Raw genomic sequence first — 15688 nt, 5'->3', positions numbered from 1 at the left:
ATACCGTAGAATTGATTCCATCCCAGCCATTGGAATGAGCCCGTCCTCCTATAGCTCCCCCCACCAGCCTCCTCTGCTCTCTGTGTCTATCTGGGGATACATGTGCACTCAACCAGTTTGTGTAATATCTATAAGCAATCAATGGGACGTGGAGTATAGAGATGTGTTTTAATGTTTCATGTTGCGGTTCGGCTCTTGCATTATCTACATGGGAAAAAAAGAAAATACACATGATATAGGCCTTAGACGCTCTTGAGACGGTGCAAAAAGATAAACAGAAATGCTGGCGCTGTAATAACGGGACTAGAAAGAAATACCATTGAGGCTGCACTTTGATATGTGATTAAGCCCTAGCTATTGAAAGATAGTTCATGTTCCGACAGGGAGAGAAAGAGATACTGTACAAGTGTGGAGGAATCCGGGCCAACTATAAATAGCACTTAAGAGACGTAGGGAGAGGAAAGGCCACAGAGAGAGAAAGAGAGAGAAGAGACAGAGCGAGAGAGAGAGAGAAAGAGAGAGAAGAGACAGAGAGAGAGAGAGAGAGATGTAGGTGTACACTTCACTGTTACTCGGTCTTGCTCAACCAAAAGAAAAATCGTATTTTATTCAAACAATTGAATTCATACACAACAAATGCATGTGTAACATCCATGAACAGAAATAGACCCCAAGAGAAGTTCATGTACACTGTGATTCGCCAGCCACTTTGAACACGCCAATCCATTACATTTACATGCTCAGGGAAAAGGTATCAATACCGCAAAGAAGCAGTAGCATTTGCCCAGCCTGTCATCAACAATGACATAGAAATGCCTTAGAAAACAAATATGTGGGAAGAGCACAGTGTAGATCGAAAAACAACTAGATATGCTAGGAGTGAGTCTAAAAAGCACACACACGTTCTATACCAATACTTCTCTTGTATAGAGGTGAGTAACAGCACTACGAGTCACAATACTGTGCTTACTTGGCTCTCTTAACATATTTCTAGAATGCTGTGTTATCAGATTAAGAACATACAGTATTCTCCAAATACAATGTACATTAAAATTACAGCAGTGATAATCGAATGCAAAGGTGATTACCACGTAACAGAATCATACTAGCCATGATAATAATACTTTCAGAATTAAACTTCAAACACCCTAATACACTATTCAAATCAGTAATCATGGTCCTTCACAAGAAACAATACATTCTCAACAGTTCTGACTAACTTCATTTTCTTAAAAAAAAAATAGCATTATCATAGGAATTGAAAACAGAAGATAAAGGACAAGCAGATTAGAGATATGTTGAGAATTACGGTCCCAATTTTGCAATGGACAGCAGAAAGAGAAACAGAGAGAGACGGTGCTTGGGGTAATAGAAACAAGTCGAGGAGAGGAGAATGCCACAATGTATATTAGGCATTGATTTTTTTTCCTCTCTCCTCAGAGACATTCGTTTTCAGAGCCACCATCAGTATTTCTGCTCTACTGATTCCGGCTCAGGTCATTTCAGCTCATACCGTTCCACAACAGCCCTCTTGGCTCTCGATAACAAGGGGCAACACACCTTGTAACGTGATAGGCTAGATTAGACACCAAATGTGTTTGACGCAACCCATATTATCAGCTAAGGCCATTAGGGAAAAGGTTAGATGAGAGAATCGTAATAATGGTTCACAATGGCATGCACAACAGAGTTTTTGTCTGTATCCTATAAGTCCTTTGTCTACAACCTTTTTACTCTGAGAAACTATTAACTAAGATAACACTCTTGTATTGCCAATTATGACCCTATTTAATATTTGCAAAACATTATTTGCAAAAGCAGCAATTTCTCAAATGTACACCTCACTAGCCCTCTGTATAATTACATACCCTTTTTAATATTGAGTCCATCCAAGCACTTTCAATTAATGTGTTGCTTTTTGTCTTAGTACTGCAATACTTTACTTTATGTCCGTGACATTAGAAAATGGGTCAACCACTTCAATCAGGCAAGTAATTGTTGTTTTAAATGTGTCCATTTCTACAATTCTACCCTTTTCTATTGAAGTGTATAAAAACCTAGTAGAAAGCCATTCTAAGCCTACTGGAAGTGCAAATCACCCCAAACATCATCCAATTTCATCTAGTTTCAAGGTTTGTCGGCTAATATGGGTACAATAAAATATTGATTTCAACTAAAACATAATGGTCGGCAGGTAGCCTAGTGGTTAGAGCGTTGGACTAGTAACCGAAAGGTTGAAAGATTGAATCCCCGAGCTGACAAGGTAAAAATCTATCGTTCTGCCACCGAACAAGGCAGTTATCCCACTGTTCCTAAGCTGTCAATAAAAATAAGAATTTGTTCTTAACAGACTTGCGTAGTTAAATAAAGGTTAAAAAAAATATATGATAAAAAAGTGACATTCTAAAAAGCTATGAAAAAAATATATTATAGAAATAAACAAATGAATAAATTATAATACAGATAAATACATACATACATAAAGTGAACAAGTATTAAACAGTCGTGTGAAACAAAATATTAATACATACATAAATAAAGTGAACAAGTATTAAACAGTCTTATGCAACAAACAATTTGTCAACAACCAAGTCCATATCAGCCACACAAAAAAAGGCGGGACACTCACACAGTACATTCTATGGTGTATCTCTCCCTCAACACAACTTTAAATAGAGATGTCATTCATCTCAAAAGAAAAAATCTCCACATTTGTGTCATCTTTTTCATAGTTTGATCTCCTAATTAGTCAACTATGTCATGACTTGATTTACTTTCCATTTGATTGTGTGTAAAAAAACGAATGGCAATGTTTGGCAGTCTGTTATACTGTAATTTATTCTATCCTTAAAATAAATATAAAATATACTATCACTAGATGGCGCATGTTTCTGAAAATCATAATAAATCAAAAACTATACATGACTAACAAACACGATTAAATAAAAGTATTTATTTTTGAAGTCATTCAAAACAATCTCTTCATAAAATACTAATTTATATGGGGAAGTCATTTCAGTTATGATTTGTGATCTATTTGGCAGTTTGTGATACAGTGTGACCCATGTTTTGGTCTACCTAGGTTCGAGTGGGACCAAAAATGAATAAGTCATTCATAAATAATTCATAGTTAAAAGGCAATTCCACCACTTTTCAATCTAATTTTCATTATTTCCATTATCATACCAGTGTCTATCAATATATGTGAAAATACTGTGGTTCTATGATCTGTGGTAAAAAAAAATTAAAAAGAAGAATAGTCCTAAAAAAAAAAGCTTTTCTGTGACATCACAAGCTAGGATTAAAAGTCAACTGCAATGAGTTTCTAGCCAGATGGAGAATATTTTCTTACTCCCCGCATCACTGAGGATCTGATAGTGTTCGAAAATCACTGTTTCAATGTTGTAACTTTTGATGACGTCAGGCGCTGTTTTCACATATGACACTAGTATCGTGCAGGAGATCATGAAAATTAGGTGGAAAAGTGGTGGAATTGCCATTCAATTCCTCTGTGTATGTACTCTGCTTTCCCCCATAAGCGCTATGGAGTACTATTATATCTGAATATAAATTGGTTACAGTGGTAAGTAATACTGGCCCATAATGGGCACCTATTTGTTTTGGCATTTGAATATTAGCTGTGATTGTTTTTCAGCCTGTTATTAGTCAGTAGGTCAGAACTGTATATGCAGTACACAGGGTGCATATATACACATATATACCTCCAATATAACATACCAGTATCAGAGTGTGCATTTCAGTGCCCTTAGTCTTCTATCTCCACCCAAAACTACATATCCCATGATGCCACACTGTGTTATGTATTAGGGTTCCCAGTCGTCGTCATGGTGTTGGGAGGCAATGATGACTACCACGGTGAGGATGGTACACAGAACGATGGAGGCAATGCCCACTGCCAGGCTGATGAAGGAGAAGTTACGCGCCTCGCGGGACGCTATCTCTGCCATCACCATGTCCCCCCTGGCCACCGCCGTACGCACCTGAGGGAGGGAGAGAGAGAGAGAGAGTCTTTTCCCCCCCTCACAAATATGTTTTTTGGAATGCTTTGCCCATATTTATAGAATGTATTTCATGCTATTAAAGCAACTTCTGAATTTAGTTGAGAGAATGAGAGAGAGAGAGAGAGAGAGAGAGAGAGAGAGAGAGAGAGAGAGAGAGGTGTTGACAACAGCACATGCACACACAAAAAAGCCACAAAACACAATTTATCAGGCCTTATATTAATCAAACATACTAATGGTTAAAGCTCTAAAGCTTGCAGGCCAATCTACGCCTTGTTGTCAGCTTGGCTCAACAAAAAACACATCGGAAGCAAGCCCAAAGTGAAAATCTATTTTAACCTGTGTAAACAATGCTGCAATTACATAATGTAGGCTGTTGCAGAGTGTTGTGCATAATGATCAGGCCAACTAACAAAGCCAGCATGTAAACAACGAACATAATACTTTAATACACATAGAGATACAACAAAATACTCAAAGAATCATTCCACTAAAACTGACTGGCTAGCTAACAAACATACTGTGCAGACATATCTACAAATGTTTAAGTTTCATACAACATCTGACCATATTCGATCAGTTTCTAGAAGGAAAGTTTGCCCTGACCCTGATGGTCGTCTTGGTATGCCAATGTCCATTCTAGTGTGCTCTATGATTATGTGCTAGCCTAATACCAACCTGTACTGCCTTGATGATGGCTATGATTCCTGTTGGCCAGAAGCAGCAAACGGTGGTGAGCACAGCGATTGGCAGGTAGTCGTGAGGCGGGCGCCGTGGCTCCATCAGGGCGATGCCATGGGGCATCTGCATGCCCATTTGGCCCTGGGGCATCCCCTGGTAGGGCTGCCCCTGAGGAGAGAGAGAGAGGGAGAGAAGGGGGGGGAGAGAGAGAGAGAGAGAGAGAGAGAGATAAAGAAAGGGGGGGCAAGAGTGAGCAAGAGATACGGGGGGGGGGGGGGGTTGAGAGAGGGAGAGAGAGGATACACAAAGGTATCGTATGACAGTGGCTCCCGGAAGTATTTGTCACCTGGGCTGTATGTACTGTATCAAGCTTCTCAGATTAGGAGTGTTTATCTTGGATCAGGTACCCCCCCTGTCCATGTAATCTTATTCATTGTGATCTAGTAGGCAAAACTGATCCAAAACCAGCACTCCTACTGTGAGATGCTTGATCTCTTTATGGCCACTGACCTTGGAAAAGCCTTTTTAATTTCCCTGTACCCCTCAAGAGGAGCAAACCAATGATTTCTTCCTACAGCCTTAATCTAAGAACCAGTGGACATTGGCTATGTGGGTGACTCATTCTCCATTCCATTAAGAAAGGAAATGTCTGCACTACATAATCTATCATGGAGAGGAAGTAAAGGACTGGGGAGCAGTATTATACCTTGTGCGGGCCTTTCCGTTCTTGTATATTGTTGCCCACCCAGCACCGGTTTTCTACAGATTTGGATGAGCATATCATCCTTGTACGCTTTGTTGTCTTTTCGACAAGACACAAAATGCTTTGCAATGCAATGACGTATTACATATCATGCATCAATGAAACATTTATTGTGTTCGAACGATGACTGCTATTGTCGTTGAAGTCATTGACTCACCGACGCCATGGGGTAGACAGGAACGTAGGCTGTGCAGGGCTGCAGCTGGAGAGGGTATCCTGGTTGAAAGTAACCCACAGGGGCATGTGGGACACCCCCTCCCGGGCCCTGGGTCTGGACTGTGTAGCCCTGTGGGGCCCCTGGGTGTCCGTAGGAGCCATTGTGGAACTGGGTCTCCTGGTAGCCATCGGAGCCAGGGGGCGGGGGTGGAGGGGGGTAGTTGGGCTGGGGGCCACAGCCGGTCTGAGGGGCCATGCTGGGGTGCTGCATGTTGGAGTGTTGCATGTTGGAGTGTTGCATGTTGGAGTGTTGCATGTTGGAGTGTTGTTGGCCCATGTTAAGTTCCTGGGAGGGGAGGTATGGAGGGGGCTGAATTTGCTGCATGGGTTGGGACATGGCCTGGCGATTGGTGTCCTCCAGACCTGAGAGAGGAAGAGATAGAAATGAATTAGCGAGAAAAAAATGAGAGAGAGAGAGAGAGAGTGAGAGAGCGAGAGAGAGAGAAGAGTAGGCAGAAACGCTATCTCACATTTTGGTCTCCGCTTCCGCAATACGAGCACTAGGGTGCAAAGGGTTGGAAACTTTCCGGCAAATTTACGGAATTTTCCCGTAAATTTTCCATGGGAAGTTAAGCCCTGGAATTTGGGGAATTTGGCATACATTGATCAAACAACTTAGCTTATAACAGTGTACCTTTTTTTGTGGGATACATATAAAGGCAATTCTAGGTCTTGTGGCATATTTTGTTTAAACTATCCCCAATTAAATGGAATTGCAACATTGCATGCACAGTGCATTCTTCCATCACATGTACAGCTGATTCTCAAGATCTTGCACACTAATGAGATGCTATTAAACCCACACTACTACACTCTCTGAGCCAAGGACTACATGCGTTCTGGTAAGTTTTGATTATAATACTGGGTGGGGTGAATATATTTTATTTGACATACGTGATTTTTAGTTAACTAGTAAATAGTAGCCTACAGCAAAGTGTGTTTAACCTTTTTGGGATAGGGGGCAGCATTTTCACTTTTGGATGAATAGCGTGCCCAGAGTGAACTGCCTCCTACTCTGTCCCAGATGCTAATATATGCATATTATTAGTAGTATTGGATAGAAAACACTCTGAAGTTTCTAAAACTGTTTGAATGATGTCTGTGAGTATAACAGAACTCATATGGCAGGCGAAAACCTGAGAAAAATCCAACCAGGAAGTGGGAAATCTGAGGTTTGTAGTTTTTCAAAGCTTGGTCTACCGAATAAACAGTGTCTATGGAGTCAAGTTGCACTTCCTACGGCTTCCACTAGATGTCAACCGTCTTTAGAATCTTGAATGAGGATTCTACTATAAAGGAGGGGCTCATGAGACCTGTTTGTCAGTGGTCTGGCAGAGTGTCTCAGGCTCGTGACTTGCGCTCATGACAGAGTTAGCTCTCGTTCCAGTGATTTTCTTCAGACAGGAATTCTCCGGTTGGAACATTATTGATGTTTTATGTTAAAAACATCATAAAGATTGATTCCATACATCGTTTGACTTGTTTCTACGACCTATAACGGAACTTTTCGAGTTTTTGTCTGGACGAAATGCTCGCGCCTCATGAAGATGGATTACTGGGCTGAACACAATAACAACAAGTTGCTATTTGGACATAAATTATGGACTTTATGGAACTTGATGGAACAAATCTGTCATTTATTGTCGAACTGGGATTCCTGGGAGTGCCTTCTGATGAAGATCATAAAAGATAAGTGAATATTTATAGTGTTATTTCTAACTTCTGTTGACTCCAAAATGGCGGATATTTCTCTGGCTGGATTGGGCTCTGAGCGCCGTTCTCAGATTATGCTTTTCCGTAAAGTTTTTTTGAAATCTGACACAGCGGTTGCATTAAGGAGAAGTCTATCTTTAATTCTGTGAATAACAGTTGTATCTTTATCAATGTTTATTATGAGTATTTCTGCAAAATCACCAGATGTTTTGGACTCAAAACATTACTGCACATAGCACGCCAATGTAAACTGCGATTTTTGGATATAAATATGCACATTATCGAACAAAACATTGTATTGTGTAACATGTGTGTCATCTGATGAAGATCATTAAAGGTTAGTGATTCATTTTATCTATATTTCTGCTTTTTGTGACTCCTATCTTTGGCTGGAAAAATGGCTGTGTTTTTTTGACTTGGCTATGACCTAACATAATCATATGTTGTGCTTTCGCTGTAAAGCATTTTTTAAATCGGACACGATGGGTAGATTAACAAGATGTTTATCTTTCATTTGCTGTATTGGACTTGTTAATGTGTGAAGGTTACAAGGGACAACAGACACTTGGGACAACAGACACACCGGTCTCTACATTGCAGATAAGCTGAAGGCAGTCATCAATGACCTTGGACCCCAGAGGGTATTTGCACTGGTGATAGACAATCCTGCGAAACATGAAGGCTGATTGGTCTAAAGTGGAGGAGTCCTACCCTCACATCACACCCATGGGCTGTGCTGCTTATGCATTGAATCTGCTCCTCAATGACATCATGGCTCTGAGAACAATGGAAACACTCTACAAGAGAGCCAAGGAAATGGTTAGGTATGTGAAGGGTCATCAAGTTATAGCAGAAATCTACCTCATCAAGCAAAGTGAGAAGAATAAGAGCACCACATTGAAACAGCCCAGCAACACCCGTTGGGGTGGTGTTGTCATCATGTTTGACAGTCTCCTGGAGGGGAAGGAGTCTCTCCAAGAAATGGCCATATCACAGTTTGTCGATATGGACAGCCCCATCAAGAGGATCCTCCTGGATGATGTATTTTGGGAGAGAGTGGTAGGTAGCCTGAAACTCCTGAAACCTATAGCAGCAGCCATTGTACGAATTGAGGGAGACAATGCCATCCTGTCTAATGTTCAGACTCTGCTTGCAGATGTAAGAGAATAAATAAATAAAAAAGCATGAAGACTTCTGCCTGAAGCCCATACACGCCGCAGCGTACATGTTGCACATAGATCGAAAAGGCCTATGGTGACATCACTACCGTGTCTCGCAACCTTGGCCTGGATGAGGGCAAGGTTCTTGGCAGTCTGGCGAAGTACACGTCCAAGCAAGGGCTTTGGGATGGAGATGCAATATGGCAGTGGTGCCAACTTATCTCATCAGCCACCTGAGGCTCTTTCCCCTGTTGCCTCCATCATCCTCCAAATCCCACCAACATCAGCCGCCTCAGAGCGCAACTGGTCCTTGTTTGGGAACACACACACCAAAGCACGCAACAGGCTGACCAATACAAGGGTTGAAAAATTGGTGGCCATCCGGGCAAATTTGAGGCTTTTTGAGCCTGACAACGAGCCATCCTCCACAAGGTTGGAAAATGACAGTGAAGATGAGGCCTCAGAATCTGATGTTCAAGAGGTCCAGGGACGAGACATGGAAGCCTGAGAGGAAGACAACCAAAGCTTTCGTTTTTAGACTACCGTTTTACAGATAGATGTATGTTGAAAATGTTTTTGGGAGATGCAATGGATCATTGGGGATCATTCAATATTGCCTTTATTTTGTTGTTCAGTGAAATCATCCCATGTGAAGAGTCAGCTAATTTAATTAAAGTTCAATTCGTAACTAAATTGTTTTTTTCTTTCTATTGGAAGGATTTAATCATTTGCAATTATGTCTACTTATGATAAGGTAAAAGGTTTATGTTTCTGTCTCTATATGATATGGTAAATATATCCAATGCAAATGTTTTTAAATGGTATTAATATTCATTTGCATATATTTCCATTATTCCCATTTATTCCCACGGAATGTTTCCACCTCTGAATATTCCCCAAAATGTGCAACACTAACGAGCACTATAGTTTTTTTCCCTACCGGTATGTTAACCACACAGACATGTATAGCGTGGGAAAATGTTGAATACATTTCACGCAGAGAGAAACAAAAATACCCACGTTCACACAGTAGCCAGGTTCACTTTGTACAATACAGGAATTCACAGCATGCTGACTAGCCTATTCAGCAGTTGATGAGGCAGACAGACACAGAGAGAGAGAGAGAAAGAGAGAGAGAGAGAGAGAGGGAGAGGTGGGGAGAGAGTGAGTGATGAGAGATGAGTTGTGCTTGGGGATACACACAGGCATTACATAACCTACACACACTGTCACCACTGCAAGAGTAAGACCACTCAGACACAGAAGAAGAGGGATGGGATGCTGACACAGAAGGAGGGACACCTGTTAAAGGGCACATGGTACTCAACAGGGGCTGAATGCAAAACAGAGAAATCTGATTAATAGGATGAGATGGGAGACAGTAAAACGGGTGAAAGATAAAGGACAACAGTCAAGAAAAAAAGGGGAATAGTGGATGAATGGGGGACATGTGATACATGGCTAGTTCACAATCAGATCCAAATTAATAATAAGCACTAATGTATACTTTCATTGGCTGTTTAAATTAATGGCCCATTCACAACTAAGCCATACTGTATACCAAATAGACCATCAAGTACAGTATAGGCCTACGTGAAACCCAGTAGTCTAATGGTGAACTAAAAGCAAAGAACATATATAGTTTGATCATTCCAAATGTCTTATGTTGTATACTGAGCAAAAATATAAATGCAACATGTAAAGTGAGCTGAAATAAAAGATCCCAGAAAAGTTCCGTACGCACAAAAAGCTTATTTCTCTCAAATTTTGTGCACAAATTTGTTTACATCCCTGTTAGTGAAAATGTATCCTTTGCCAAGATAATCATTTTAAAAAGTTGATTAAACAGCATGATCATTACACAGGTGCACCTTCCATAAATGGCCACTTTTAGGCTACAATGTGCAGTTTTGTCACACAACACAATCACACAGTCACAAGTTGAGATAGCATGCAATTGGAATGCTGACTACAGGAATGTCCACCAGAGCTGTTGCCAGAGAATTTAATGTTCATTTCTCTACCATAAGCCTACTCCAAAGGCATTAGCTCAGGACCTCCACACCCGGCTTATTCACCTGCGGCATCATCTGAGACCAGCCACCCGGACAGCTGATGAAACTGTGGGTTTGCAAAAACTGTGGGTTTGCAAAAACTGTGGGTTTGCAAAAACTGTGGGTTTGTACAACCGAAGGATTTCTGCACAAACTGTCAGAAACCGTCTCTGGGAAGCTCATTTGAGTGCTCGTCATCCTCACCAGGGTCTTGACCTGACTGCAGTTTGACGTTGTAACCGACTTCAGTGGGCAAATGCTCACCTTCGATGCCCACTGGAGAAGTGTGCTCTTTACGGATGAATCCCGGTTTCAACTGACTGCTGAGGTCAATGTTGTGAACAGAGTGCCCCTTGGTGGCGGTGGGGTTACAATATGGCAGGCATAATCTACGGACAACGAAACACAATTGCATTTTGAATGCACAGGGATACCATGACGAGATCCTGAGGCCCATTGTCGTGTCATTCATCCGCCGCCATCACCTCATGTTTCAGTGTTATAATGCACGGCCCCATGTCGCAAGGATCTGTGAATAATTCCTGGAAGCTGAAAATGTCCCAGTTCTTCCATGGCCTGCATGGATGTCAGCCATGAGCATGTTTGGGATGTTCTGGATTGACGTGTACGACAGCGTGTCCCAGTTCCTGTCAATATCCAGCAACTTTGCACAGCCATTGAAGAGGAGTGGGACAACATTCCACAGGCCACAATCAACAGCCTGATCAACTCTATGAGAAGGAGATGTGTTACGCTGCATGAGGCAAATGGTGGTCACAACAGATACTGCCTGGTGTTATCTGATCCATGCCCAACAGTGACCAACAGATGCACATCTGTATTCCCAGTCATGTGCAATCCATATATAAGCATGATTAATTTATTTCAATTGACTGATTTCCTTATATGAACTGTAACTCGGAAAAATCTTTGAAATTGTCATTTATATTTTTGTTCAGTGTAGATCTATAGGCAAATCATGATAGGTCTCCTTTGGGTATGTTTATAATTAAGGGCAATCGGCCTGTCTCTATCTGTTGCCATATCTCCAGTGAAAAATACCTTTAATCTGGCATGTTTAATCATCCCTATTGGATTACATTATTATGTCTATTCTGATACATAAAACTAAACCTCAGAGGTGTGTTTGTGTGTCTGGTGCGTGATGAGGCTATATAACCTATGCACTTCATTCATTTGAGATGATGTGAGAATGCCATGAACATGCACTGTAGGCCTCTCTATAGGGGGAGGCATCTCACTCAGTGACATGGCGCCTACCTTGGTAACCTCATAGGTTACAGCGAATCCAGGGAAGTTAAAAGGGACAAATGAAGCAAATTATTGTGGTGCATTTTTTTATGTGAACATCACGCACGCGCACACACACCCTGATACACTGTACACACGCACATCTGTCCGCACGCAGGGGAACAACCACACGCACGCACGCAAAACGTTACTTCATTGTCGTCATTTAAATAAATGTGCATGCATAGGTGATGAAATAGAGAGCAGCCTATTTGGGGGGGGGGGGGGGGGGGGGGTGGACAGTGTACTACAGATGCAGTGCATGCAGATAAGTAGGATGAGTTTGTCGGAGATGTTGACATGGGGAGCTGAAAATGTAGAAGATGGAAACAGAGATATCGTGCGTCACCATGTAGCCAATTGTTACAGTAATCCACCTCTAAAATCATCAAAACAGCACCCTATAGCCAAACAATTATCCGAAAAATACACATTTGTCCCAATGTAACGGAGAGAATAGACAGCGGAGGAGTGGAAGAATTGGCTCAATTATCAATTACAGTGGTGACATAAAAGACGCAACAGAACCAGAGAATAAAAGCTTACCGTGTTTTTCCGACATTTCGTGCAGTCAGAATAAAACTCCGCTCTAAACAATTTATTGTAAATATTCTTATTTCTGCAATACGACTTCTGGTAAATCCTCTTAAGGAAATATGAAATTATTGAGACTTCAATTTCCAGCTAATATTTTTTTTTTTATCTCCACATCCGTGGCCTATAATAAAGGTAGATAACCTTTATTTGCTGGATAACTTTATTATATGTTAACGGCCAATTGGATTATCCGATTATAATGACCAATTGGGAAAGCAATGTCCAGTTTATTCACACTCTCTGTAGCTGGTACGTCCACCGTAATAGCGGAAAGTGGGTTTCTCCAATGCATCTCTAGTTACATTGAATTAATCAGACACACAGCTATCGTTGTCTTAAAGAGACAGTCGAGACTGGGAAATACATATGCCACTGAGATGGAAAACCCGAAACAAACCTACTTTGGGGGCGACCCGATATTGGATTTGAATACTTCGTATACTATGCTAAAAACCTTACACTCTTTATTCTCGTGGATGGTGGAGAATCATCTTGCTGTCATGACATGCAACGCTTTTGCTGGACATGGGCATGACTCTAGAACTGATGCTAATTTTGATCAGGGTTAGATGACTGTAGATGACATTTATATGATTATGTTTTACTGTATTTTATCCAATAGGATATGCACCGATTGTTGTTACTACAGTACACAGCAAGAGCAGTAGTTCACAGTGTCATCATTTAAACCAATGGTAGACTCATGCATACAGACACTGAGACATCACAGAAGACCTTGGGGGGACAAAATAAACAGTCAATTGGTACAGTCTACAGTTGATTTTATTACTGTGCAATGCATCACAAACCATTTAATTCATATCATTGCTACTTTGGTCTGATTTGTTTAAAGCGCATTCCCTTTCCATGTCCAGGAATCTCATCAGGACTCATGTAAACAATAGTATGTCCATACATACTCACTTACTGCCTCACACACACACACCCTCACTTTCATCACAAGCGCACCGACTGATCCCTTCCTCACACACTCACCCTCTAAGCACACACGCTGACTGAGCTTGGGACTTGGCTAAGGCACCTTGGCACTCTCTCACCTATACAGGATAGACACCCCACTCTCTCACCTATACAGTAACACACACACCGACTCTCTAACTCTCCACTCCCTTCTTTCTTCCCTCGCTCCACTGGCACACTTTCACCTCCAGTACTATACAAACACTATCTACACCCTCGCTCTCCCTCCTTCTCTCCCCTCCCCATCTCAGTGTGTGTAGAGCGAGGCAGTGAACACGATGTCTCTGCGGATGGCCAGGGAGGCCTTCTCCATCTTGCTGCCCAGGACCGAGTCTCCCACGATGCGGGCTGCCTGGCGCACCTCCTTCAGCACCTCGTCTAGTCTCTGGACGCAGCGCACCACCGTGCCCTCCTGGACGTCTGTTAACTGGGCAATCTCTGCAAATGGCTGGGACAGGAAATAGGAGAGGGAACAGCCGTTTGTATAGACAGAGTGAGTTCAGTACAGGACTGTTGCCTTCTTGATGTCCCCTGTAAAAGAGACTGTGTCTCAATGAGACGTTCCTGATGAAATAAAAGGTTAAACAAAATAAAGTACAGGCTGGGACAGGAAGTAGGGATATCAGTTCGTTTCAACTTTAGATACAGTATAACATGTGTCCCCATACTTTTTTGGCCCGCGACCCCATTTTGAAAAAAAAAAAAAAAAATCCCAGACCCCACCATGTTAAAAAAAGTGATGTAACCAACTGTCATGCGGTGAATGAGGACCCAAAAGCGAATTAACAAAACAGAGTTTCTTTAATGATGAAACACACGTAGGCTCAGATGGACAGGCAGATTCCGACAGGACAGGACAAGGTTGCAGCAAACACGACGATAGTCTGGTTCAGGCATGAGTAACACAAACGAGAATCCGACAAAGACAGGAACAAAAACAGAGAGAGATATAGAGGACTAATCAGAGGGAAAAAGGGAACAGGTGGGAAAAGGGGTGACGAGGTAGTTAGGAGGAGACAAGGAACAGCTGGGGGAAAGAGGGGGAGAAAAGGTAACCTAATAACGACCAGCAGAGGGAGACAGGGTGAAGGGAAAGGACAGAAACAAGACACAACATGACAATACATGACAGTACCCCCCCACTCACCGAGCGCCTCCTGGCGCACTCGAGGAGGAAACCTGGCGGCAACGGAGGAAATCATCGATCAGCGCACGGTCCAGCACGTCCCGAGAGGGAACCCAACTCCTCTCCTCAGGACCGTACCCCTCCCAATCTACTAGGTACTGATGACCACGGCCCCGAGGACGCATGTCCAAAATCCTACGGACCCTGTAGATGGGTGCGCCCTCGACAAGGATGGGGGGGGGGGGGGGAAGACGAGCGGGGGCGCGAAGAACGGGCTTGACACAGGAGACATGGAAGACCGGGTGGACGCGACGAAGATATCGCGGAAGAAGAAGTCGCACTGCGACAGGATTAATGATCCGAGAAATACGGAACGGACCAATGAACCGCGGGGTCAACTTGCGAGAAGCGGTCTTAAGGGGAAGGTTCTGAGTGGAGAGCCAAACTCTCTGACCGCGACAATATCTAGGACTCTTAGTTCTACGCTTATTAGCAGCTCTCACAGTCTGCGCCCTATAACGGCAAAGTGCAGACCTGACCCTCTTCCAGGTGCGCTCGCAACGTTGGACAAAAGCCTGAGCGGAGGGGACGCTGGACTCGGCGAACTGAGATGAGAACAGCGGAGGCTGGTACCCGAGGCTACTCTGAAAAGGAGATAGCCCGGTCGCAGACGAAGGAAGCGAGTTGTGGGCGTATTCTGCCCAGGGGAGCTGTTCTGACCAAGACGCAGGGTTGTGAAAAGAAAGACTGCGTAAGATGCGACCAATAGTCTGATTGGCCCGTTCTGCTTGACCGTTAGACTGGGGGTGAAAGCCGGAAGAGAGACTGACGGAAGCCCCAATCAAACGGCAAAACTCCCTCCAAAATTGAGACGTGAATTGCGGACCTCTGTCCGAAACGACGTCTGACGGAAGGCCATGAATTCTGAAAACATTCTCGATGATGATTTGTGCCGTCTCTTTAGCAGAAGGAAGCTTAGCAAGGGGAATAAAATGAGCCGCCTTAGAGAACCTGTCGACAACCGTAAGAATAACAGTCTTCCCCGCTGACGAAGGCAGTCCGGT

At 42.7% G+C, this 15688-nt stretch overlaps 2 protein-coding genes across 3 annotated transcripts in view; both read right to left on the bottom strand.

Moving 5' to 3' along the window:
• Window positions 1-578: 578 nt before the first annotated feature.
• Window positions 579-12831, bottom strand: LOC110489316 (proline-rich transmembrane protein 1-like). Its single transcript, XM_036971465.1, has 4 exons — window positions 12467-12831; window positions 5624-6045; window positions 4701-4871; window positions 579-4001 (listed from the first exon to the last, which is right to left on the bottom strand). The coding sequence occupies exons 1-4, from the start codon at window positions 12480-12482 to the stop codon at window positions 3825-3827; spliced, it is 786 nt and encodes a 261-aa protein (XP_036827360.1). The 5' UTR covers window positions 12483-12831; the 3' UTR covers window positions 579-3824.
• Window positions 12832-13282: 451 nt separating this feature from the next.
• The window catches only part of LOC110515118 (helicase SKI2W-like), a 38558-nt gene continuing 36152 nt past the window's right edge, over window positions 13283-15688 (bottom strand). For both annotated transcript variants that reach the window (XM_036970976.1, XM_036970977.1), the window contains one exon: window positions 13283-13946. In XM_036970976.1, coding sequence (XP_036826871.1) covers window positions 13746-13946 — 201 coding nt within the window. In that variant the 3' untranslated portion in view covers window positions 13283-13745. The remainder of the gene's footprint in view (window positions 13947-15688) is intronic.

Source organism: Oncorhynchus mykiss, chromosome 32 (assembly GCF_013265735.2).
Source record: "Oncorhynchus mykiss isolate Arlee chromosome 32, USDA_OmykA_1.1, whole genome shotgun sequence".
Lineage (NCBI taxonomy): Eukaryota > Metazoa > Chordata > Actinopteri > Salmoniformes > Salmonidae > Oncorhynchus > Oncorhynchus mykiss.
Note: the sequence above shows the minus strand (reverse complement) of the source record. Positions and strands in the feature narration are given on the sequence as shown.